The 26,305-nt window shown below is 45.3% G+C and overlaps 2 protein-coding genes across 6 annotated transcripts; both read right to left on the bottom strand.

Moving 5' to 3' along the window:
• Positions 1 to 254: 254 nt before the first annotated feature.
• On the bottom strand, positions 255 to 10,802 carry LOC133372307 (procathepsin L-like). 3 transcript variants are annotated; one of them, XM_061600710.1, is made up of 8 exons: positions 10,734 to 10,802; positions 6,268 to 6,405; positions 5,098 to 5,220; positions 3,920 to 4,081; positions 3,083 to 3,307; positions 1,942 to 2,107; positions 1,312 to 1,426; positions 255 to 979 (listed from the first exon to the last, which is right to left on the bottom strand). In XM_061600710.1, exons 2-8 carry the CDS (start codon positions 6,394 to 6,396, stop codon positions 883 to 885), a joined length of 1,017 nt encoding a protein of 338 aa, XP_061456694.1. In that variant the 5' UTR covers positions 6,397 to 6,405; positions 10,734 to 10,802; the 3' UTR covers positions 255 to 882. The 3 variants fall into 3 exon arrangements, with proteins under 3 accessions (XP_061456694.1, XP_061456695.1, XP_061456693.1); XM_061600711.1 differs by lacking the exon at positions 10,734 to 10,802 and adding an exon at positions 7,693 to 7,753; XM_061600709.1 differs by lacking the exon at positions 10,734 to 10,802 and adding an exon at positions 7,533 to 7,621.
• A 1,296-nt stretch (positions 10,803 to 12,098) lies between these two features.
• Positions 12,099 to 25,903, bottom strand: LOC133372296 (procathepsin L-like). Of its 3 annotated transcripts, XM_061600685.1 has the most exons (9): positions 25,514 to 25,901; positions 22,914 to 22,993; positions 19,384 to 19,520; positions 18,165 to 18,275; positions 16,723 to 16,881; positions 15,784 to 16,008; positions 15,218 to 15,386; positions 14,044 to 14,158; positions 12,099 to 12,889 (listed from the first exon to the last, which is right to left on the bottom strand). In XM_061600685.1, the coding sequence occupies exons 3-9, from the start codon at positions 19,510 to 19,512 to the stop codon at positions 12,790 to 12,792; spliced, it is 1,008 nt and encodes a 335-aa protein (XP_061456669.1). In that variant the 5' UTR covers positions 19,513 to 19,520; positions 22,914 to 22,993; positions 25,514 to 25,901; the 3' UTR covers positions 12,099 to 12,789. The 3 variants fall into 3 exon arrangements, with proteins under 3 accessions (XP_061456669.1, XP_061456668.1, XP_061456670.1); XM_061600684.1 differs by lacking the exon at positions 22,914 to 22,993 and having other exon boundaries at positions 25,514 to 25,900; XM_061600686.1 differs by lacking the exon at positions 22,914 to 22,993 and having other exon boundaries at positions 12,803 to 12,889; positions 15,223 to 15,386; positions 25,514 to 25,903.
• Positions 25,904 to 26,305: the final 402 nt, after the last annotated feature.

Raw genomic sequence — 26,305 nt, 5'->3', positions numbered from 1 at the left:
CACAAATTGCTGCTGAAATGTGGAGAAGCAAATATAAGGTTTGAACGAGGAATGGAGAGAACCGCAATTCACAGATCTTTCCGTCTTTAACTCTGCACTGAGTTTCCTTTCCAAATTACCACTTTCACATACTGTAGATGAGGGTCCCATTCTCAGAGTGCTTCCAGACAGGGGCTCAAACAGCAAACGGGTCATTCAGATATCACAGACACAGTTTTGGCAACAGGCTGTTTTATTTAAGCAGACTTTCTCACTTCCCCGCAAAGGGTAAATCGGGATTAAATGAAAGGAAAAACAGAAGCCAGCGTTTCAATGCTAATGACATCATGCAGATGCTGGAGGCAATAACAGCCTTGCATCCCCTAAAAACATTATTAAACAACATTTATATGCTGCTGAATAAACAGACAACCTCTGAAGTGGTTTACATAAAACAATGCAAAGCATCTTAAGGAACCACCAATCAAAACAAGCTTAACAACGAGCAGGCGTAATGCGATTTATCAAAATATAGATTAAAAACCAAGTTGTTTTCAAAAGAAATACACACAGTGAGAATTACATGTCTGCGGAGGCTTGCCTAAACATTTTTAAGCAGGCGTCGAGAACAGGACAGAGAAGGCGCTTGTTGAATATTAAATGAATCCATTCATGCAGAAACAAGCACTGATCCAGTGGAAGAACTCCCAAGTCAGCAATATCTTCTTTTTACTCTGTTCCCCCCCCCCCCCAGAACGCAGTAGCTTCATCAATTTCCTGCAAGCGTTCCCTAGATTTCAAATCCGGTCTGGAACTTCATCTGGGCAGTCGAGATGGCGACAGTTCGTGGCTCAGAACTATCAGGATGATGGGAGCCACACCATCCCGTCCCCTCGACTGGTTTTACAGGATGGGGTAGCTCACGCTATCTGCTATGCCGCACGAATTGGTGCCCTTCGCCAGCCGCATGTAGCCGTTTTCGCCCCATTTTTGAGACCAGCTGTGGGAGAGAAAAAGAGGCAGTGTGGCAAAGTGGTTGGAGTGTTGGTCTATGACATGGGAGCAGGGGTGCAGTTGTGCAGGGTCTCGGGGGTGGTCTTGGACCCCTTACTTTTTCGGGAGCAGAGTCCCTATGTCTCCAGCATCCTACAAGCCAATCAGCATGAAAGGAGAGTATGTTGGCCACTGAGAAGAATCTTCAACATGCTTCCTTGTCCTCTGCTGCTGATTGGAGCCAATCAGAATGAAAGGAGGTGAGTCAACCACTGAGAAGACTCTTCTCAACAGCTAACACTCCCCTTTTGTGTTGATTGGCTCCTCTCTGTCTCTCACCTGTTTTTCAGGATCCAATAACCTTTTCCTTTTTCGCCTTCTGGAAAGCTGCCGTAACCGACCACCAACATGGCGTGGTTCAACTTGCTGCCACGCCAAGGACAGGAAAAAATGCCTGAGGAGAGGAGATTATTATTATTATTATTATTATTATTATTATTATTATTATTATTATCCGCAACAGAATGTTGCAGCAAAGGAAGGCTATTATCGTCGCGGTTAGTAGCCATTACCCTTCTTCTCCTACACAAATTGGTCTAAACCAAGCTTCCCCCAGGCACCTGGTTGGTCACTGTGAGAACAGGATGCTGGACTAGATGGGCCACTGGCCTGATCCAGCAGGCTCTTATTATGTTCTTATGTTCTTATGTTCTTAAAGCCATCCAAGTTGGTGGCCATCTGCTGCCACTTTTTGTGGAAGAGAATTCCATAGTTTAACTACATGCTGCATGAAGAAGCACTGCTCTTTGAGACGTGGCGGCCATTATGCCTCGCAGCCCATGGCAGCCATTTTGTAACTGACGCCCACCAAGCACTTTCTCCAGATTCCAAATGCGCCCGCTGGCCCCCCAACATCTGGCACCCCCTGGCGTATTTAGAAGACTCTGTCGGCTCCAAAGGGCTCCTTGCCTGACTTGTAAAACTGGAATTGCATGCTCTTCGAATCCACGGCAACGGCAACAGGGCCAGTATTTGCCACCGCTTGTTCCAGGGTGTCCTCTTTCCCCTTCAGGATCATTTTCACTGAAGAGCACTTTGCTGCAATTTTCCCCGAGTTGTAACGACACTTGCCGGCCTGTTGAGACATGGCAATTGGAGTCTGCTGTTTTGTGGGTGTGGCAGAGGGGAAGACATCTCCTGTCTAAATGGGCCCCTTCAAACAATTGAGGGCTGGCTGTGCAATGCCAATGTGCAGTTCTTTTTTTTTTTTTAGCACACATCTAGCCTGCTTTTCGTTGCAAAAGGAATTCCAAAGCGAGTGCCAATCGCAATAGACTACTGCTATGCGCTCTGTGTGGGGCTGCCCTTGAAAACAGTTCCCAAGTTGCAAGAAGGCATATAATACCTGTTCTGAAACAGCACCGCTGACTGCCTATTAGCTTTCGAGCCCAATTCAAGGTGCTCGCATTAGTGTTTAAAGCCCCAAACGACTTGGGTCCCAAATATCTGAGAGCTCCTCTTTCCCTATAGACCAGCCTGGACATTAAGATCAGTGGAGAAAGGCCTTATGGAGGTTCCATTTTTCTCAGAGATTCGGGGGCAATGGTGTAGTTGTCCGGGATCTCACAGGGTCTTAGTTCCCTTCTTTTTTGGGGAACAGGGTCCCAGCAGGGTCTCTATGTCTCCAGCATCACACAAGCCAATTAGCGTGAAAAGGGAGTATGTTAGCCACTGACAAGAGTCTTCTAACCTGCTTCCTTGTCCTTTCCTGCTGATTGGAGCCCATCAGAGTCTCAGGGGGCAAGTCAGCCCCTGAGAAGACTCTTCTCAGTAGCTAGCACTCTCCTCTTTCATGCTGATTGGCTCCTAGGAAAGTCTGTCATTGTGGGAGAAGGCATTAACAAGGATCTCGTTCTCAACCCCGCAGCAAAAAAGGGGGCGTGGCTGTGACTCTCATGAAGGGACCCTGGACGTCTGAATTTGCTGCTACACTACTGTGCGGAGGGGACGGTTTTAACAGCATCCCTGATGCGCTGTTTGCAATATCCCCACCTAGAGCGCATCCCGTGCACCCACATCACAGTCACACGCGGACCTGCTCACGGATTACCTCTCCCATGTAAGGGTATGAATGCTCCGAGTTGATGCCCCCGTTTGCCAACACATAGTCAAGGGCCCAAGTGGCGTTTCCCCCTTGGCACCCCTTGTTGCGCTGCTTGCTAGAGCAGTCGACGAGATTCTGTTCACTCAGAGAGACCAGCTTCCCCGTCTTCTTGAAGTGCAGGCCTTCCAGGGCGCCAGTGGCACTGAAGGCCCAGCAAGAACCACAGCTGCCCTGCAGAGGGGACAAGGGAGAGGGCCTTCTCAGTTGTGGCCCCCAAATTACAGAATGATCTCCCCAATGAAGTTCGCCTGGCACCAAGACTTTCCTTTTCCCCCAGGCATTCTAACAGCACGTGCTGAGCTCTGACCCCAGGTCTTTTGTCTTGTTTATCTGTGCTTCATGGTTTTTAAACTTGCTATGCTTTAAAAATTGTATATTTGTTTTAATGTTCAATGTTTTTTAATTTTTGTAAACTGCCCAGAGAGCTTTGGCTATGGGGCAGTATATAAATGTAATAGATAGATAGATAGATAGATAGATAGATAGATAGATAGATAGATAGATAGATAGATAGATAGATAGATAGATAGATAGATAGATAGATAGATAGATAGATAGATAGATAGATAGACTAAGATGATGCTGTTCGTATTAGCGTGCTGCCAAAGAGAGTTGGGTGTGTGTGTGTGTGTGTGAGAGTGAGAGAGAGAGAGATTTGTTTCAGCTCTACTGAAAAAGGGAAGGATCAAATAACCTCCCTGATGCAGGCTTTTAAACCAGGGATTCTCATCCTTGTAACCCACCATAGACTCCTCGTTTGGCTGTTAACCCTTCAGGACTCACCTGGTCCTTCACTGGGGTGACGTATCCTTTGGAACGCCAGTCCATGCTCTTGGGAGTCTGCAGAGGGGCTGATCCGTGGAACCATGTCACGTTCACAGAGTCGTGCAGCTCACCCAGGTCAGGATGGAAGCCGGTCAGCCTCTGGCGAAACTCTTCGTTTGTCTGGGGAGGGAAGGAAGCACATCTTGGCGATCCCACTTCAAGGCTACACGTTTGTGGCTCACCCCAGAGACGCTGCCACCGGCGCCACGTGGGTGGGATTGTAGCTCAAGGAGAAGGCAGCGCACCCCCCGCTCCGCTCAGATGATGAGCCACCCGACATAGCAGGACAAAGTGTGGCTCTTTGCAAACCATCACACCCAGCCCAAGAGGCAAGGCAAATAAACATACTATTTTATGAGATCATGTATGTGTGTTTATATATTAAATTTAATATATAATTTATTTATTTGTAGGCATTTAAAGGGTTTCATCCAACTATAGGTATTTAAAGAGTTGCATCCAGGAGATAGATCTACACCATACATCCTGGGAACTGTAGTTTTCCCGTCACGGAGCTACAAATTCCCAACACCTTTAGCAGGCAACAGCTCCCATGATGCTCTGGGAGACGTTATGCACTTTAAATGTGCGTTGGATATGCTTTAAATGCATAATGTGCAGGAGTGTAGCCATCCAGGGTCTTGGGGGGGGAGGTCTTAGACCCTTTACTTTTTGGTAGCAGGGTCCCTATGTCTCCAGTGTCCTACAAGCCAACCATCATGAAAGCCACTGAGAAGAATCTTCTAACTTGCTTTCTTGCCCTTTCCTGCTGATTGGAGCCAATCAGAGTGAAAGGAGGTGAGTCAGCCACTGAGAAGACTCTTCTTAGTAGCGAAGACTCTCCCCTTTCATGCTTATTGGATCCTGGGGATGTCTGTTGTTATGGGAGAAGGCGTTAACAAGGATCTCATTCTCAACCCAGCAGCAAAAGGGGAAAGAGTCCCTGCACTTCTGAATTTGCCACTGTGCTACTGATGGTGCAGAACTGCTCTTACTTGGGGAAAGGTGTTGGCTGAGTGGCAGAGCATAGATGCAGACGGCCTGAGGTTCAGTCCCCAACGGCATCTCCAGGTAGGGCTCTCTGAAACCCCAGAGAGTTGCTGCCAGTCAGTGCAGACACACCCAAGTCCCCTTACCATATCGCCAAGATGGTTCATGCCCAGCCGATAGGCGTGCTTCCCCCAGGACGCCTCACGGTTGTGCCGTGTGATCATCTGGAGATTCTCCTCCCAGACGGCCCTCCGAAAGGCATCTTCCCCCTGCAAGGTAGTCAAGCAGATAAGAATGGAGGTGCCCATTATTTATTAAATGTTTACCCCCAAAGGAGCCTGGGGGGGGGGTGGCAACAAGGCAAAACAATATGACTGAAAAAAATAAAATCTGAAAACATTTTAAAACATTTGCACACCCTCACAGTGAATAACATCAAGCTTCCTGGCAGCAATACCATTCAGCCATCCAATGCCTGACCCAAGTGAAATCTTTTTAAGTTCCTCCTGAAGGCTAAAAATGAGGGGCAGAGATGCAGCTCACCAGGGAGGGCAATCCACAAATGGGGAACCACCATCAAGAAGGCCCTGTCACGGATCAGCCGCAACCTGGCAACTCCCAGTGGCGGCACCACCAACAGGGCTCCACTGCAGACTGGAAGGCCCAAGATGGCTGATACTGAGAGAGGCACTCTCTTAGACAATAATATGTTGTTAGAACTGTAGTTGTAACAACAACAACAACAACAACTATTTATTATTATTATTATTATTATTATTATTATTATTATTATTATTATTGGGGTTGTATCTCAGAATGGGGAAGAAATTCAATTCAGTTCACATCTAAAAACAATAAGCAAACTGTAACACAGCTACCCTTTGACCCCTACTGGTCCGAATTTTGCAGTTCAGTAATATATGCAATAAAAATGCACATATTACTGAAAATAACATATAAAAATGCATTTATTTAGGGGGAATTGCCTTGCAATTATTAGGCAAAATTGTATACAAAATTGTATACTAAGTCAGTGTGTATATTAGGAGAAACTTGCCCTAAAAAGTTGGTGGACTTTCATGAGGACTTCTTTTAAAAAATTAATTTGCAAACTGATGTGGAGAACAGAATGGAAAATATTAGAAACTGAGACACATACTCAGCGTAGACCCGCTGAAATTAATAGGCATGACTAACTTAGGTCCATTAATTCTACTCTGAGTAGAACTTAATTGGATTGAACCCTCCTTTTCCAGCATGGCAATCTGTACATGTTTCCTGGGATGCTGTAGCAAAAAAATAAACAGACACCTTACCTCAAGATATACTTTCTCATAGACACCTTTCCAGTCTCTCCAGGCTGCATCCAGGGCCGGATCCAGCGCTGCGGAGAAAGCCTTCACGAGGACCAGCCAGGTCAGTGCCACCACAGAGATCAGGAGCATTGCCTTTGTCTAGAAATGCAAAAGAACATAAGAACATAAGGCCAGTGGCCCATCTAGTCCAGCCTCCTGTCCTCACAGTGGCCAACCACTACTGCCTCCTGTGGGAACAAAGCCCATTGTTTAACTACACACTGTGTGAAGAACTCCCTTTTGTCTGCCCCGAATCTTCCAACATTCAGCTGCATTGGCTGTCCATGATTTCTAGTGTTGTAAGAAAAAAATAGTTCTCTGTCCACCTTCTCTGTGCCATGCACAATTTCATAAACTTCTACCATGTCACCTCTTAACTTGCCTTTTCTCGAAACTAAAGCTCCACAAATGCTGCAACCTGTCCTCGTAGGGGAGTCGCTCCATAAGCCTGATCGTGTTGGTTGCCCTTTTCTGAAAAAACCAGTTCTCTTTCAATGATTAGGAGGACCACCTTCTAGTTTATTTATTTATTTATTTTATTTATTTAAAATATTTCTATCCCGCCCTCCTACCCTATAATAGAGCACTCAGTGCGGCTTACAATAAAATCACACATACAGAGTAAAGCTGTATACAATACAAAACACACAAAAACATTAGAGTAAATTAAAATACGATAGATAGATAGATAGATAGACAGATAGACAGATAGACAGATAGATAGACAGATAGATAGACAGATAGACAGACAGATAGACAGATAGACAGATAGATAGACAGATAGACAGACAGACAGACAGACAGACAGACAGACAGACAGACAGACAGACAGACAGACAGACAGACAGACAGACAGACAGACAGACAGATAGATAGACAGACAGACAGACAGACAGACAGATAGATAGATAGATAGATAGATAGATAGATAGATAGATAGATAGATAGATAGATAGATAGATAGATAGATAGATAGATAGATAGATAGATAGATAGATCTTCAGAATATATACAGAGAGAGAGAGATTCAGAGGATGGAGACAGACAGACAGACAGACAGATAGATAGATAGATAGATAGATGACTTCTCCTTCCCTGTGATGCTTCTCATCCCCTTCTCTGGTCTGAAATCTCTAGAGAAATAGAAAAAGGAACCTAGTTTTTAATCGAAGCAATGAAGAAAGATTCTCTCTAGTTCGGCAAAAGCTCTGCCGGTCATACGTTACCATCGACAGCTGTGATTTTAATTCTCAGGGCAACTTATTCAGGCAAATCGAAGGGGCAAGTGAGATGCTGCTTGCTGTTCTTATAAGGGAAGGTAGCTGTTGAAAACGCAGAGTCACTGGATGGGGGGGAGCTCTCCAAATTTAACCAAATTTGACTCACTTCTTGGCAATTTTTATTGATGGCTCAAAAGGTCTTACAAGCCCCAAACATTTGCTCGATGATGTGAAATCCTCATCAAAGCGCAACCGCACCTCTTATCTGATCTTTCTATGAACGTCTCACAAATAACCACATCTTTGAGGTTGGAACTTTTCTCTCTCTCTCTGATGTCTTATGCTAGGTTAAATTCTAATCATCCGCTCAGTGTTTCTCAAGATATTGGGGCTTGGAGCCTGTCACTGAGGCTTTCCAATGACGCCAAATGTTGGAAGAAGATTCAAGACCGACATTTCTTCACGCAGCGCATAGTTAAACTCTGGGGTTCGCTCCCACGGGAGGCAGTGACGGCCACCACCCTGGATGGCTTTAAAAGAGGGTTTTGATAAATTTGTGGAGGAAAAGGCTATCGATGGTTACAAGCAGCCATCATGGCTATGCTCTGTCTCCAAAGTCAGGGACAGTATGCTTCCAGTCACCAGTTGCTGGAAACCACAGGAGAGGAGAGTTGCTCTTGTGCTCAGATCAGGCTTGTGGGCTTCCCGTAATGGGCATCTGGTTGGCCACTGTGAGAACAGGATGCTGGACTGATGCGCCACTGACCTGATCTAGCAGGCTCTCCTTATGCTGATATGTTCTTAGATGCCTTTGGACTACAAGTCTCATCAGTCGGGATGATCGAAATAAAGATGGACGAATTTGGCCAGTTTGGGTTCCTCATTTTGCCATCCTCAAGTCCAGCTCATCCCTTTTCTGCATCAGTTCACATTTAACAAAACACACTGCATGGACATTCATCAGCGATTTAGTGTGTGTTCCCCTTTCTATACACATTTTTTCAGAGCTTGGAAAAGTTACTTTTTTGAACTACAATTCCCATCAGCCCCAGCCAGCATGGCCACTGGATTGGGCTGATGGGAGTTGTAGTTCAAAAAAAGTAACTTTTCCAAGCACTGCATTTTTTGTCTGCAATTCTGCCTTATATAGACATTTTTGCAAGCAATCTCCCCTAATATAATGCACCGTTGTATTTTATTTTCACTAATCTAAGCACTCTCTCCTTATACACACCATTTTTGGGTGCCCTTTTACTTTGCTGGAGAACTTGCATTTGCAAAATTAGGGGAAGCGCAAATTTGAGAATTTGGTTTTGGGTAGGGTAAATGAGCTAGGTTCTCATTTAAATGCAGACTATGTTAAATTTCTTTCCCTCCCCCCCATCCCTAAATGGGAGCTGGACCTCTTATTCGGGTCTTTGTGATATTCTTTATCCTGATTATTTTTATAATAATATTTCCCTCATTGAGCTACAATTCCCAGAGAGGTTTAACAACTAGTTTCCAGGGATTGCTCGGAATGGTCACTCCACAAGGGGAACAGGGGGTCTCAGAACAACTCTCGGCACCCTGCACAAACTACGGTTCCCAGGATTCTTTGGGGGAAGCCAGGACTGTTGAAGTGGTTTAAGAATGCTTGAAATGTCTGTTGCAGAGGGCCCTCAGATTGGAAAGATGAGAAACAGGGATTGAAAGAGCCACCCATGCCTAATTAAGCCGGACTAAGGATGGGCTTACAACTACAACGTGGTTGGACTACAGCGTGGAAGACCAGGGTTCGAATCCCCACACAGCCATGAAGCTCACTGGGTGACCTTGGGCCAGTCACTGCCTCTCAGCCTCAGAGGAAGGCAATGGGAAACCACCTCATGAAAACCCTATTCATGGAATCGACTTGAAGACATTTCCATTTTCAAGGATGGGATCCATTGGCTGGTGCCAGTTTGAAAGCATTCTGTTGACCTAACAGAGTTTGTTCTTTGTCTGCTAGTTGATGCTTTTACTGATCCATTGTTCCCCTCGCAAAAAAATATCGATGGTTTTAAAGGAAACCTTGCTATTTTGAAAAGAAATATTGATAAAGGAAGTATCGATAACATTATTGTTCTTAATATTGATATTTTAGAGGCAGGTTTTTTTAATAAAAAAATCCATTTCTGACAATAGCCGTGGAAAATCACTACATAAAAAGAGACAGAATAAGCAAATTAATGGGAAACTTGACACCGAAATGAAATTGAGCAGCATTGTAGCAGGGGCCTAAGCCTGACAGGGGTCCTGGTGAGGCTGTTTCCTCCCAAACCACCCTCATCTGTCCAACACCTGATGTCATACGTGACCAGAATTGGCTGCTCTAGAGAGTTCCCCATTGGCAGCCAATGGGGCTGCTCTCAGTACCAATCAGCTGAAAAGGATTCAGAAGGTGCCTCTTTGAAGTCCATTTGCCAGCAGGCATGGTACGGATTCAACTTGCACCTGTAAACAGACATTTTCTGGCAGAAAAAGAGGAAGGCCAACCAAGAAATGGATTGATTCCATAAAGGAAGCCACAGACCTGAACTTGCAAGATCTGAACAGGGTGATTTATAACCGATGCTACTGGAGGTCACTGGTTCACAGGGTCGCCATAAGTCATAATCAATTTGAAGGCACATAACAACAGAGGAAAAATATCCATTTGCAGATGCAATCTGAATCCAAACCACACGCCTGCAAGCACACTTCAAAGGGGTGGCCCCATCAGTGCAGATAATGACGATTAACTAAGTTTATATCCCGCCCTTCCTCCTGAAGGAGGCTAGGGTGGCAAACATATCAACAAAAGCAAGAGAAAGGAAAGCCTTCTAAACACAGTTTTAACACATTTTCAAAACACAGTCGCAGTTTAAAAGCGTTTTTTCATCGGTGATCCCCAGGCCATCAAATGCCTGGGTAAACAGGAACGTTTTCAACATCCACCTGAAAGTCAATAAGGAATGGAGACAGACACACTTTACCAGGGAGGGCATTCCCCAGATGGAGAGCCACCACTGAAAAGGCACTCCCACGGGTCAGCGCCAACCAGGCACAGTTAACCTAGGGAATTCGCTCCCACTAGAAGCCATGTTGGCCACCAACTTGGAAGGCTTTGAAAGAAGATTAGACAGATTCATGGAGGAGAATAAGGCTATCAGTGGCTACTAGCCACCATAGCCAGATGCAACTTACTTCTGAAAACCAGTTACTGGTAGCTGCAGGAGTGGTGAGTGCTCTTGCACTCAGGTCCTGCTTGCGGGTTTCCCATGGGCATCTGGCTGACCACTGTGAGACCAGGATGCTGGACTAGATGTTGGCATGAGGCCTAGTAGTTTTCCATCAAGTCTGCAAAACTGTAACTAGGGGGAGTTTTGCCTTAGCCCAGTCTGGGAACGGACTGCCAAGGCCGTTGCTATGGTAACCATCTGATAGACTGGGAAAGTTCTAACAGAGTCTGTAAGTTGTGTCTTCTGATTTATGCCTCTGATCTGTGAGGCTGGTCTTCTGAATATTGCCTCTGAACTGAGAGGTTGTCTTTTGTGTTTACCCCCAGAGGGGGGGGATGACTGAAGAAACTCTACATGTATTTACTCTTAAGCCTTAAGCCATAATGTCTTAATAAAAGACTCTTAACATGCTCCAATGCTCTGAAGAAGTTTCTTGCTTAACTTAACTCCAACGTAATGTATGCTGTTTCACGCAACAACGCACACACGCCAACACTAGATGGGCCACTGGCCTGACCCAGCAGGCTTTTCTTATGATCAGGCAGCCGCTGGTGGTGGCACCACCAACAAGGCCGCGCCTGCCAATTGTAGGGTCCCTTTGAGGTTTGTCACCTGACACCATAATGCCACCACCCCACCCGTTATATGGGCATGCCCAACGATTAGGACCCTTTTGGCAAATCTGCGTCAACCGAAGGAAGAAACACCTTGGGTCATGATCTCCCAAGAGACCCTGTCGTAATAATGGTCGGATCCCTGAAGGCTTAAGGATATATACCCAAGGAAGATCTGGAGCTGACAGCAACAAAAAAGGTGATTTGCCACAAACAGAAATGTCCCTTACAGGTCGCTTAGCTAAAGTCTGGGATATGGCATACAGGGAGAAATTAACAAACTTTATTAGAGTAAGGGAGTTGAATCCAGCTGAATTCTACTGTGTTAGACTGGCTGAAAGGAGTGAACATGATTAAACTTAGCCCTATTCAGCTACTGAGAGAGTAGATCCATTAAAATTAATCCATCTAACTTAGTCACGTCCATTAATTTCAATGGCTCTACTCTGAGTAGCACTAGCACTGAATGCCAGCCAATGGGTCTACTCCGAGTGTGATTAACGCTGGGTGCGAGCCAACCTAGTGAGTTTGCTGAAAAACCTTTCCTTTGTCTTTTTACCGGACTGACAAACGTTTACAATACACATCCTTTTTCCATTCAGAGGGATATTTCAGAATTTCGTTTCTGAGTTGCATGCGTGTGGTTTCTTAAAAAGGAAGCCGTGATGACGTCAACAACCACAGAAAAGCAACACGAGAGAGAAAAGGTTTATTTTTCTTTATTTCACTGGTTGGACTGAGTTCTGGCAGGAGGGACAAGGGCTGTTGCTCAGTGGTTAGAGCATCCGCTTTGCATGCAGAAGCTTCAATCCCCAGTGGCATATCCAGGCAGGAGAGACTGCCTGTGTGAAACCCTCTGCCTCCCTGAAACCACTGTCAGTCCGTGCAGACAGCACTGAGCTAGACAGACCAACAGTCTGTCTCTACAAAAAGCAGCTTCTGGCGTTCTATTTAAGCCAGTTGGAACCCTGAGGACTAGAACCTTCGCTTTGCATGCAGAAGATCCCAAGTTCAACCCCCAGCATCTCCATGTGAAGCTGAGACTCCAAGCCTGAAGTCTTGGAGAGCCCACTGCCAGTCCAAAGCTCCCAAATTTCCCCAGCGAAAGGAGGGGGCGGAATCCAAGCTTGATCAAAACCTGGCATCGCTCAAAGGGCATTTAGCTTTTGAAAACACTTATAGGCCTCTTTTCTGAGCAGTTCATGGCGGTGACAAAAGTGATTTAAAAACCAAGCAACTGGTCAGAATCGGGAAGCACAAGGGGCGATACCATAACATTTCTGATAATTTCAGCTTCTCTCGGGGACAGTGAAATCAGAAACAGCAGCAGCTCATCAAGCTGGAGATTCAAAGCTGTGCAAAGCTGGGAAGGTTCTGGAGGGGAAAGGATCCTGGCTCCTCAGGGGATTACAGTGTGGGATAGCTGGCTTGGTTGGCGACGCCGCAGTGATTGTCAAGGCCTTTCGCCAGTCGCATATAACCTTGTTCTCCCCACTTTTCAGTCCAGCTTAAAAGAGAGAGAGAGAGAGAGAGAGAGGCTGCAATCAGACATGGAATTTATTGCGTTGGTTTTCCTGATATAGCACAGTGGGGAGAAGAGCCATGGGTCCCCCTCACTTCAAAGAATCCTGGGAACTGTAGTTTGTGAAGGGTGCTGAGAGTTCTTAGGACACCCTCCATTCCTCTCACAGAGCTACAGTTCAGTTCCCAGAGTTCCCTGCAAAGAGGGATGGATTGTTAAACCACTCTGGGAACTGCAACTCTGTGAGAGGAATAGGGGTCTTCTAATAAATCTCAGCACCCTTAAACTACAGTTCCCATAATTTGTTGGGGGAAGCCATGACGGTTTAAAGTGGTAGAATACTGCTTTAAGTGTATAGTGCAGATAGGACCTCCAACAAGCGTTCAATTGCCCCCTGCTTTTGCTCTTTTGATTCCCCTGTGTCAAATTTTAGATTGGACGCCTCTTGGGGCAGAGACCTTTCCTCTTACACTGACATAATCAGTATTCTTCCTCTGCCTGCACTTCGGCTGTTTCCATCATGTTGAATTCTAGATTGTAAGCTCCTCAGAAGAAAGCCAGGAAGCTCACTGGGCCAGTCACCATCTCTCAACCTAACCTACCTCACAGGGTTGTTGTGAGGATAAAATTGGGAGGGATAGAACTGTGTACGCTTCTTTGAGCTCTTTGGAGGAAAGGCGGGCTAAAAAATGTAAGAAAATAAATACAAACGTGTGTGGCATCTGTTCCTTTTCTTCTGATGTATTTTTTTCATTCTGTTGTAAACAGCTTTTATTATTTTAACATCATCCCCAAACTGTCATTTTGCTTACGAACAAAGGGCTGGATCCAACTGAGTCCGTACTGACACCATACGTTTAAACACATCCATCGCATGTTTAAAGCACATGACTTCCCCCAAAGAAACCTGGGAACTGTAGTTTGTTAAGGGAGCTGGGATTTTGTAGCTCTGCCAGGGGAATAGCACGCTTCCCAGGATCCTTTGGGGGAAGCCGTGCGCTTTAAACGTGCATTGGATATGCTTTAAATGTGCAGTGCGGATCTTCCTCTAGTGCAACAGAAAGGCAATTTGAGAACTCTTATAGCCCGCCCTTTCCCAGCAACTTCGGCCCCAGCTGAAACAACGCCCCTTTCGTCACCTGTTCTTCAGGATCCAGTAATCCGTGTTCTTCCCGCTATCCTGGAGCGTCCCATAGCCAACCACCAGCATGGCGTGATTCACCAATTGGGTGCACCAGCTGCTGGCAAAAATCCCTGGACAGGGAAAAGATTAAGAGCAAGGAGGGATCACCAACAGGAATAAACAGAGAGCAACCTAACTATATGTGCATATTTATATACATATCAGTGTTTTGTGCGTGTGACGATACTCACCGGTGCAAAGTAGAGCCACCTCTTTTCCTTTTGGCTGCCATTTTGTGCAGGCACCCCCATGGCACTTTTCTCAAGATATGAGTACCTCTTCTTTTAATATGTATATGCCAGAAAAAAGCATTGTGTGGCCACATTCACACCAGACATTTATTCCACTGTGATTCCACTTTAAACAGTCATGGCTTTCCCCAAAAGGATCCTGGGAAGTGTAGTTTGTTCAGGGTGCTGAGATCCCCTATTTCCCTCATAGAGCTACAGTTCCCGGAGGGGTTTAACTGCCAGACCCCCTTTCCTAGGGAAGTCTGGGGACTCTCGCTCTGTAAGGGGAATAGGGAGTTCTCCTAACAGCACCCTTCATAAACTACAGTTCCCAGGATTCTTTGGGAGAAGCCATAATGGTTGAAAGCGGAATCATGGCGGAATAAATGTCAGGTGCGAACGTGGCCTCTCTTTGTGTACCCACACACCATTTCCAACACTACCACTGCTCGAAAATCTAGTGATCTACTTTGCATGTCAAGCTAAAATTTCTATTGGGAAGTTATTTTTTAAAAAATAGATACCAAAATCACTAGAAGCTAAAATGATGAAACTGAGGTAATCATACTTTGGACACATAATGGGAAGACAGGATTCACTAGAAAAGACAATAATGCTGGGAAAAACAGAAGGGAGTAGAAAAAGAGGAAGGCCAAGCAAGAGATGGATTGATTCCATAAAGGAAGCCACAGACCTGAACTTACAAGATCTGAACAGGGCGGTTCACGACAGATGCTATTGGAGGTCACTGATCCATAGGATCTCCCCTGGGCCAAAGCACTGGTGGACTAGCCCACAAATTTGCCTATCGTGGCAAGGACTTCCCTCTTCCTACTCGAGCTATTGCAAAAAAAAAAAATTGCACGCAAGGCCACCTCCCCATCCAAAAGGGCCCCTGACCTGACTTATAGAAATGGAAGAAGAAGCTCCGAGCGTCCACAGCCACGGAAACCGGCCCGACGGTGGCCACGGCTTGTTCCAGGGCTTGCTCGCTCCCCCGCTGGATTGCCACTATGGATGTGCAGTTGGCCACCGGGTCCTGTGGGTTGTAACTGCACCTGGGCCCTTCCTACAGGGAAGCAACAAGAGAGGGTTTCTTTTACAAAAAAGAAATTATGCGTACCGATGTTAACTTATGGCAGGGGCGGAGAATCTTTTTCAACCTGAGGGCCACATTCCTTCCTGGCCAACCTTCCAGGGACCACATATGGGGGGGGGATTTGTTTCAGTTCACATGTAAAGCCAAACCTGTCAAATCTGCACTTATGAGATCCGAAACACGGCCATCCTTTGAAATTTGCAGATCTGAATTTTGCGATGAATTTTGGTTCTCCAACCAAACAAGGCTTACAAACGTGCATACATTTGGGCAAAGGGTGCATGAGAATGCATCTCACTGTTATGTGCTGTCATGGCCCAATCCCAGAATCAAGAGACCCACATGCAGATTCACGTTTCTCACTCACTTTCTCTAGATAGGGGTAGTCAGCCTCAGAGTTGATGCCTCCATTAACGTGCACGTACTCGAAGGCCTGAGTTATATACCCTCCATGACATCCGCGATTACCCAGCTTCCAGGAACAATCAATGAGGTTCTGTTCGCTCAGCGAAACCAGCTTTCTGGTCTTGTTGAAGAGTAGACCTTCCAGGGCTCCGGTGGCACTAAACGCCCAGCATGACCCACAGTGGCCCTGCGCGAACATAAGGACATCTTTCTTAAAAAACCCTGCTGGATCAGACCAAAGGGCTATTGAGTCCAGCATTCTGTTTCCCACAAGAGCCAATCAGATATCTCCCAGAAGCCTACAGGTGGGGCGTGAGTGCAACTGCCCTCCCCTGCAGCATTCCATTTTGCACAGGAGCCAATGAGATGTCTCCAAGAAGCATACAGGTGGGGCGTGTGTACAGCTGCCCTCCCCTGTGGTATTCTGTTTTCCACAGGAGTCAATCAGATGTCTCCGAGAAGCCTACAGGCAGGGCGTGAGTGCAACTGCCCTCCCCTGCAGCTCCCTCACAGCAAATGGGCTTCAGAGGTAGACTGCTTCATAGAGGGACCCTTAAATTATCCTTGGCTGTTAGGAGACCCTTTATTCCCCTCACAGAGCTACAACACCTAGAGTTCCTTGGGAAGAGGGATTGATTGTTAAACCACTTTGGGAACTGTAGCTCCATGAGGTGACTCAGAGGCTCCTAACAAATCTCGGCACTCTTCACAAACTTTGCCACATTCAATTTGGAACAGTGTCAAGACATCCAGGAAAATCCTGCTGTCTCTTCAACCAAGAGGACTAGAAGCTTAGCTCTTTTTTAAAAAAAACACCCTTACAGAATTGGGAGTCTCATTATAACCCATCTATGAATCCCTGGCTCGGCCATTAAGCCTTCCCAGTTTGCTCTCAACTCACCTGGTTCTTCACTGGGGTGACGTAACCTTTGGCACGCCAGTCCACTCCCTCAGGTGTCTCCAGGGTGGCTGACTCTTGGAAAAGCACAACGGTCTTACTGGCTGGTTCTGCCAGGTCAGAACGGAAACCGTTCAGCATCTGGTTAAACTCTTCATCGGTCTGAGGGAGGAAACCAGAATTCCTTTTATCCCCCCCCCTCTTCAGAGGTGTTGTGGCATTAAGTGGCCAAGAGAGAGATAAGAAATAGGAGATCCCTCGTTCACATAAACACACACACCCTGGGCCCTAGGCAAACTCCTGATCTGTCAGCCTGTCACCTGAATACGGCAGATAGCAATGACAAGAAAGGAAGCTGCTTTATACTGACTCAAACAATTGGTCCATCTAGTTCAGTATTGTCTACACTGACTGGTAGCAGCTCTCCAGGATTTCAGCCAAGGAAGTCTCTCCCAGCCCTGCTTGCAGATGCCATCAGGGACTGAATTCAGCACGTTCTGCATGCAACGCAGATGCTCCACCACTGAGCTACGGCCCTTAATTTGTACCAAACTAAGTCCTACTCAGAGCAGACCCATTAAAACTAATGGACCTGAGTTAGTCATGTGGATCCATTTCACAGTGGGTCTGTTGAGGCCTGGCGTGGGGGAGAAATCCGATTCAGTGCACATTTTAAAAGGGATTTATCAATTTTGCACTTTCCAAAAAACAACCTGAGAACCGAAACTCGCAGCCATCCTTCCAAATCGGCACTTATCCAAATTATGTGATGCCGTTCTCCAATTAAGCAATGTTTGCAAAAACATGCATGTATTGGGGGAAAGTGTGTCCAAAAATGATTATATTAGTGACAATAACATACCAAAATGCATTAGGAGAAATGGCTTGCAAAAATGTGTACATTAGTCAAAACGGCCAAGGAAACTGGAGAAATTCCGCACTAAAATGCTGCAGAATTTTCATCAGGATTTTTTTTTTTTTAAATGCAGATTGCTGCACAAATGTGGAGAACTGAATTTAAGATTGGAAAGATGAGAATCTGGGGGAATTGAAATGGAGAGATCTTTCCATCCATAACTGAGACTAACTGATATTGCCTATTAATAATCTGATAATGGGTGATATTTAATGCTAGTCCTAGTCTAGAGTAGATTCACTGAAGTCAATAGACATGACTAACTTTGGTTCATTAAGTCTACTCCAAGTAGGATTTAGTTGAATACCACCCAATAATAATAACTCATAACAAGTGCTAATTGAAACACTGACATCCTCTCTCTCCCTCACAGAAGCTGGGCTGCAACCATTCCCAGTGCTTTTCTTCCCCCCAAACATATGCTCCTGAACATTCCAGGATGTCACACAAGTCTGGCCAATCACCACGTAAGCTTGGCTGGAGAGGTTTTGCTGCTCCAAGCACAATGCAATGGGGTGCATTTAGTTACCAAATCGCCCAGGTGATTCATAGCCAGATGGAAGCTGCTTCCCTCCCGGTTATGCTGTTCAATCCTCTGCAGGTTCTTTTCCCAGACTGCCTGGCGGAAACCCTCTTCCTCCTGCAAGCATAAACATGGTTATGGACGGAAACAATATCCTTCCCCTCAGTAGCGTAGTAGTGGCAAATTCAGAAATTCTCTTCATGTTAGTCATAACCATACGCACACCTTTCTTTGCTACTGGTTGAGAATGAGATCCTTGTTAATGCCTTCTCCCACAACAGCAGACACCCCAAGGTGTCAATGAGCATGAACGGGGAGAGTGTTAGCTAATGAGAAGAGTCTTCTCAGTGACTCAACTCACCTCCTTTCGCTATGACTGGGTCCAATCAGCAGGAAAGGGCAAGAAAGCAGGTTAGAAGACTCTTCTTGGCTAACACACTCCCCTATCATGCTGATTGGCCCATAGGATGCCAGAGACTTTGGGACCCTGCTCCCAAAAAGTAAGGGTTCTAAGAGATCCCCCAAGACCCCGGACAACTACACCCCTGTCCATCATGAAAGGAGAGGCTGTGTGTTGGCTACTGAGAAGAGTCTTCTCAGTGGCTGATTCACCTCCTTTCACTCTTGATAGGCTCCAATCAGCATGAAAGGAAAAGGACTGTTCTCAATGGCTAACAGGCTAGGACCCTGCTCTGAAAAAAGTAAGGGGTCTACGAACCCCTGCAATTCTGGACAATTATACCCCTGTCCCGCAATCCTTCTCACTTAAAGAGGAGGATCGCAGCTTAAAATTCAGCCCCAGGCAACGTTTCCAGAGCCAGGATTCTGCTGCTTAACATCAAAACACGGCATCCTTGAGCTGCTGACCGCTCTCTTTAAAAAGCGCTAGGAATAAGATATAGGAGCATTAACAACCTATATTTGAGGATATATTTGAGGATATATGGAAAGCAGGGCGCATTTTAGGAACACAGGAAGTTGTACTATATTAAGTCAGATCACTGGACCATCCCGGGCAACATTGACTATGCCAGGGGTTCCCAAACCGTGGCCCGCGAGCATCATGAAGGTGTCTGTGATTTTGTGGCTCAAGACAGGAGACGGCACAGCTGCCGCATTAAATACTCCTACTGATTTTTAACTGCATGTTGGTTGCTTATTTTATTTATTGTATTACAATTTGAATTCTATGGGAGGAGCAAGCGTTTTGCCACGTCGAACTCACCTGAAGGTATTGCTTGGCGTGAAGTTCCTTCCATCCTTCCCATGTGCCCTCCAGGGATAGATCCAGCCCGTTGGAGAAGGAGCTCAGCAGGACCAACAAGAGCATCATCACCATTAAGACTGGAGGCATGCCTTTGCCTAGGCCAATAGACATCACCCTCGTAAGGTCTTTAAGGCAAGGATGCTTTAAGCCAGAGCCTCAGAAAAGAACCAGAGAGGGATGCTCTGTACACAAACAGGCCGTCTCATCTGGCACCACAACTGCAACGGCACGGCAAAATGTACAATGCTCTGTTCCAGTGCTGAGGCCCCATCTCAAAAAGGTTATCACCGAAATTGGACTATTCGTGAAACAAATAAGGCTCACCCTGCCCACAACAGACATTGCTGAACATTATTTTGGAACAAGAGATCATAAATAAAGAATGAACAAGGCACTCCTTGTTTGCAGCAAGGGCTCTTATTGGCAGTTGTTGGAACGACTTGTGTTCCTATTCATTTTCATTTTATTTGTTTAACAAAATGTGTATGCCACTTGAATGTAGAAAATCTCTAAGCAGTTTACCAAAAAAATGTTACTACATTGGCATCTTGGTATCCAGAGTTCTGGAAAGTTGCACTTTTGTGGAAAAAAACTTAATTGCAAAGTGAACATATTGAAGGGCCAAAGTAAATAGGATGCTTTTCATAGAACTTGGCAGAACATTTTTAGTTATACCAATTAGGGATGGAAGGATCTGTTCATATTGCTTCTCTCAATTTCTCTGTTTTTTCAAGACTGGGGAAAACAAATATTAAATTCAGTTCTCTAATTTGCAAAAAATAAAATCCTTGTGAAAATTCTTCAGCATTTCAGCTCCAGTTTCTCCTAATAAATACATTCTTGTGGGCTGTTTGGACTAACGTACATATTTTTGCGAGTAATTTCTCCAAATGCATGTCATTTTCACTAATAGATTCATTTTAATGTATGCTTTCCTCGTCTAATATATGCAGTTTTGTAAATGTTGCTGGGTTAGCGAACTGCATTGCAAAAGTCAAATAAGTGCAGATTTCAAAAAATGCCTTTGTTTTGGAAAGTGCAAATTTGATAGATTCGGCTTTAAAGAACATAAGAACATAAGAACATAAGAAGAGCCTGCTGGATCAGGCCAGTGGCCCATCTAGTCCAGCATCCTGTTCTCACAGCGGCCAACCAGGTGCCTGGGGGAAGCCCGCAAGCAGGACCCGAGTGCAAGAACACTCTCTCCTCCTGAGGCTTCCGGCAACTGGTTTTCAGAAGCATGCTGCCTCTGACTAGGGTGGCAGAGCACAGCCATCATGGCTAGTAGCCATTGATAGCCCTGTCCTCCATGAATTTGTCTAATCTTCTTTTAAAGCCATCCAAGCTGGTGGCCATTACTGCATCTTGTGGGAGCAAATTCCATAGTTTAACTATGCGCTGAGTAAAGAAGTACTTCCTTTTGTCTGTCCTGAATCTTCCAACATTCAGCTTCTTTGAATGTCCACGAGTTCTAGTATTATGAGAGAGGGAGAAGAACTTTTCTCTATCCACTTTCTCAATGCCATGCACAATTTTATACACTTCTATCATGTCTCCTCTGACCAGCCTTTTCTCTAAACTAAAAAGCCCCAAATGCTGCAACCTTTCCTCGTAAGGGAGTCGCTCCATCCCCTTGATCATTCTGGTTGCCCTCTTCTGAACCTTTTCCAACTCTAGAATATCCTTTTTGAGATGAGGCGACCAGAACTGTACACAGTATTCCAAATGCGGCCGCACCATAGATTTATACAACGGCATTATGATATCGGCTGTTTTATTTTCAATACCTTTCCTAATTATTGCTAGCATGGAATTTGCCTTTTTCACAGCTGCCGCACACTGGGTCGACATTTTCATCGTGCTGTCGACTACAACCCCGAGGTCTCTCTCCTGGTCGGTCACCGCCAGTTCAGACCCCATGAGCGTATATGTGAAATTAAGATTTTTTGCTCCAATATGCATAATTTTACACTTGTTTATATTGAATTGCATTTGCCATTTTTCTGCCCATTCACTCAGTTTGGAGAGGTCTTTTTGGAGCTCTTCGCAATCCCTTTTTGTTTTAACAACCCTGAACAATTTAGTGTCGTCAGCAAACTTGGCCACCTCACTGCTCACTCCTAATTCTAGGTCATTAATGAACAAGTTGAAAAGTACAGGTCCCAATACCGATCCTTGAGGGACTCCACTTTCTACAGCCCTCCATTGGGAGAACTGTCCGTTTATTCCTACTCTCTGCTTTCTGCTTCTTAACCAATTCCTTATCCACAAGAGGACCTCTCCTCTTATTCCATGACTGCTAAGCTTCCTCAGAAGCCTTTGGTGAGGTACCTTGTCAAACGCTTTTTGAAAGTCTAAGTACACTATGTCCACTGGATCACCTCTATCTATATGCTTGTTGACACTCTCAAAGAATTCTAATAGGTTACTGAGACAGGACTTTCCCTTGCAGAAGCCATGCTGGCTCTGCTTCAGCAAGGCTTGTTCTTCTATGTGCTTAGTTAATCTAGCTTTAATAATACTTTCTACCAGTTTTCCAGGGACAGAAGTTAAGCTAACTGGCCTGTAATTTCCGGGATCCCCTCTGGATCCCTTTTTGAAGATTGGCGTTACATTTGCCACTTTCCAGTCCTCAGGCACGGAGGAGGACCCGAGGGACAAGTTACATATTTGAGTTAGCAGATCAGCAATTTCACCTTTGAGTTCTTTGAGAACTCTCGGGTGGATGCCATCTGGGCCCGGTGATTTGTCAGTTTTTATATTGTCCATTAAGCTTAGAACTTCCTCTCTCGTTACCACTATTTGTCTTAGTTCCTCAGAATCCCTTCCTGCAAATGTTAGTTCAGGTTCAGGGACCTGCCCTATATCTTCCACTGTGAAGACAGATGCAAAGAATTCATTTAGCTTCTCTGCAATCTCCTTATCGTTCTTTAGGACACCTTTGACTCCCTTATCATCCAAGGGTCCAATTGTCTCCCTAGATGGTCTCCTGCTTTGAATGTATTTATAGAATTTTTTGTTGTTGGTTTTTATGTTCTTAGCAATGTGCTCCTCAAATTCTTTTTTAGCATCCCTTATTGTCTTCTTGCATTTCTTTTGCCAGAGTTTGTGTTCTTTTTTATTTTCTTCATTCGGACAAGACTTCCATTTTCTGAAGGCTTTTTGCCTCTAAGAGCTTCCTTGACTTTGCTCGTTAACCATGCTGGCATCTTCTTGGCCCTGGCAGTACCTTTTCTGATCTGCGGTATGCACTCCAGTTGAGCTTCTAATATAGTGTTTTTAAACAACTTCCAAGCATTTTCGAGTGATGTGACCCTCTGGACTTTGTTTTTCAGCTTTCTTTTTACCAATCCCCTCATTTTTGTGAAGTTTCCTCTTTTGAAGTCAAATGTGACCGTGTTGGATTTTCTTGACAATTGGCCAGTTACATGTATGTTTAATTTAATAGCACTGTGGTCACTGCTCCCAATCGGTTCAACAACACTTACATCTCGCACCAGGTCCCGGTCCCCACTGAGGATTAAGTCCAGGGTTGCCGTCCCTCTGGTCGGTTCCATGACCAACTGATCTAGGGAATAGTCATTTAGAATATCTAGAAACTTTGCTTCTTTGTCATGACTGGAACACATATGCAGCCAGTCTATGTCCGGGTAGTTGAAGTCACCCATTACTACCACATTTCCTAGTTTGGATGCTTCCTCAATTTCATATCTCATCTCAAGGTCTCCCTGAGCATTTTGATCAGGGGGACGATAGATCCCCCTGAATGCAAACCGAATTGAATTTCTCCCCCATCCCTCACAGTAACTGGCTTTCAAAGCCCCTTGGGAGACCGTAGCAAAGCGGTCTGCAGCTTTTCCTTAGTGGTGTTGATCTTTCTTAAGAAGTGGTTTCTGCAAAACGGCTCTTCCACATCCGCTGTAGCAAAGTCTCTAGCAACACGATAAGCACCGGCAGAGTGAGGGTGTGTGGAGTGGGGGACTTGACAGAGAGCTAGTTTTGCAATAGGAAGGTGAGGACATAATGTGTTTGCCATCGAGAAGGTTGCTCGCACCTCTGCAGAAGAACAGCCAAGTTGCCTTTAATGCAAAGCTGGAAGTTGTTCATGTTTCACTTAAGAGCAGCCCTGCTGGATCAGGCTCGTGGCCCATCTAGTCCAGCAACTTGTTCTCACAGCGGCCAACCAGATGCCCCCAAGCAGGACCTGTTTTCCCCTCAGGGCTCCTCCGGACCTCTTAGCTTACCATTCATCCTAATTTGCTTGCACAAAACGTGCGTGGCAGTTAAGTCTCTACAGCTGGTCCTTACTGGCCAATAATAACCATTCATCAACCATTACATTCACCAGTACAGTCAGTTAGCTATTGGGCTAAGTTCAAGGTGCTGGTTTTGGTGTATAAAGCCCTATGCAGCATTGGACCAGGAAACCTAAAAGATCATCTCACTCCTTATATACCCAGTCAGTCACTGAGCTCTGCAGGTGAGGGCCTCCTGCAGATACCATCTCATCAGGAGGTCAGTTCCGCACAACATAGGAAGCGGACCATTAGTGCATCTGCCCTTTGGAATTCCCTCCCCTTAAATATCAGACAGGCACCGTCCGTTATCTTTTTGGCACCTACTGAAGACCTTCCTCTTTCAACAAGCCTTTTAAGTAGAGACCTTATCCCAGTCTGCATCTGTGCTGGAATTGTTTTTAAAGATGTTTTCATTGTTTTACCACTTACTGTTTGCTGCTCCTTGGAAGTAGGGTGGGATATAAATTTAACAAATAACGATGTTTTCTTGTTAATTGTTCATTTCCCTATCACTTTCCTAAGAGCAAAGTCTCTTTTTTTAAATCATTTTATTAACCCAAAGCTAATGGTCCACCTAGCCCGGCACCCTGTTCTCACAATAGCCAAATAAACGCCTCAACAGGAAGCCCCAAAGCTGTCAATTTTGGTTTCTTGCTTTTCCAGCCTTGAATTCAGTTCTTCACATTAGTTTGCATTTTTTAAAAAAGAGCATATAAAAATTCTTCAGCATTTTAGTGAGAATTTTCTCCCAACATACACGGTTGGATGCAATTTTGCCTAATTTACACAATTTAGCAAAGCAATTGTCCATAATACAATGCATTTAAAAACTTTTTTTTTTTACTAATATACTTTTTTGTGCACATTCCTTCGCTGGAGAAGAGCCTTGCAAAGTTCAGAGAAATGAAAGTTTTGAAGGACAGCCGTGTTTTGGTTCTCAGACTGTTTCGGAAAGTGAGGACTAGTGAGGTTCACCTTTAAATACAAACTGAAATCTAGTTTCTCCCCACACGCCTACCTGCCTGCTTCTGACTGAAGATGCTGAGGGTTGAACCACTGAGCTAGGACCCCCCAGTCTTCATACAATACAGGAACTTTCCTAAGTTTCCTGCCTTATTTTGTGGGGCAAAAGCCTACCCTCCCCAGCAGTTTTCATTACGCAGTTTACACATAAGTAGACCTGATGTCACAACTTGTCACTAGTACAATGCCAACTTCCAGCCAGTTACCACTTAACAGTTTTCCTTCTGGAAGCAAATGAACCACCTGAGGCATGAAACATCCCAGAAACGTGTTGGGGTGGCATTTGCTACCCCAGCCAACATGAGTGGATTAAGATAGTTTAAACATCCCATTATTTTTTTGTAGCAAAATGGTCCAACAAAGAATAACTTTCTATCTCCTGTATTTTCTTGCTCTGGGTGTTTGTCAAGCACTGCAGAGACCCAAATGTTATCTGGGGTAAAGATCTCAGCCCACCACACACTGGGAGTCTCACTGGGGTAAAAATACACCCCTCAAAACCATTAGTGTGATCACAGAGTCATAAACTTGTAGAGTTGGACAGGGTCCTTTGAGACCATCTAGTCCAACCCCCTGCGCAATGCAGGATCTTTTTCTTGACATTGGATTAAAGTTAAACCAGGTTAGGCTGTGTGTCCATCTCCCCCAAGTGTAATCTACTCTGACTTGCAGCAGCTCTCCAGGAACCCAGGAAGAGAGCCGTTTCCGATCAGAGGCTAGCTGATCCATTTTTGGCTAGAGTCCCCACACTCACACACACAACTTACCTCTTTTTGCAGGCAGCTTAGAAAAATGATTTCGCTTGCCTCCCTCGGCCAAAGGAAAACCAACAGTGACTCTTTACCAATAGAGCCTACCCTAAAGAGTGCAACTTCCTTTTGCACCCTCACCCCCGCTGGCTCTGCGCTTGCTGTTTACACAATTCAGATTCCAGAACAGCTGGAGAGAAAAAGAAGAAGCAAGACTGCAGGTGCATTTTTCGGCAGGACTTGGTGTGCCTGATACCCGTAGCAGTACCTGAAAGCTTTAGGCTGCAGCCTGAGCTGCCATGCTCGGCTTCCAAAGAAATGCACCGTTAAAAATGATAAAGTGTTTCCTGCCCTTGTGAATGTCTGTGAACGCCGCCTGCTAGAATCTCAGGAGCTTGATAAAATCAATTGATCGAACATAGGGCTGGGAGGTCTGACTGTATTCCAAAGAGAAACTCACTAATTTGCACTCCTCAAACCACTATGTGATAGCTGTCCTCCAAAGTTTGCACCCCTCATTGTAGGGCTGGGAAATGTTTCTGCCAAGGGCGTTTCCTTGGGAGTAATTGGGGGGCAAAGGGTGGGAACACCCATTTTCCTCCCCAATTCATCATGCTGTTGGAAAACACAAGCCACTTGTGCCAAATCTCACCACCACCACCGGGCCATTGCTCACCCAGCTCCCTGCACCCAGATGAAATTTGCACAAGGGGTGTAGGTTTCCCATGCCTGCCTTAACACTAATGCTGATGAGGCTCTGCTAGAACCAGCCTCAGCTTTGGGGCCCAGGGTGCTGTCTGGGGCCAAGAG

The sequence above is a fragment of the Rhineura floridana genome, chromosome 18, assembly GCF_030035675.1.
Source record: "Rhineura floridana isolate rRhiFlo1 chromosome 18, rRhiFlo1.hap2, whole genome shotgun sequence".
In the NCBI taxonomy this organism is placed as follows: Eukaryota; Metazoa; Chordata; class Lepidosauria; order Squamata; family Rhineuridae; genus Rhineura; species Rhineura floridana.
Note: the sequence above shows the minus strand (reverse complement) of the source record. Positions and strands in the feature narration are given on the sequence as shown.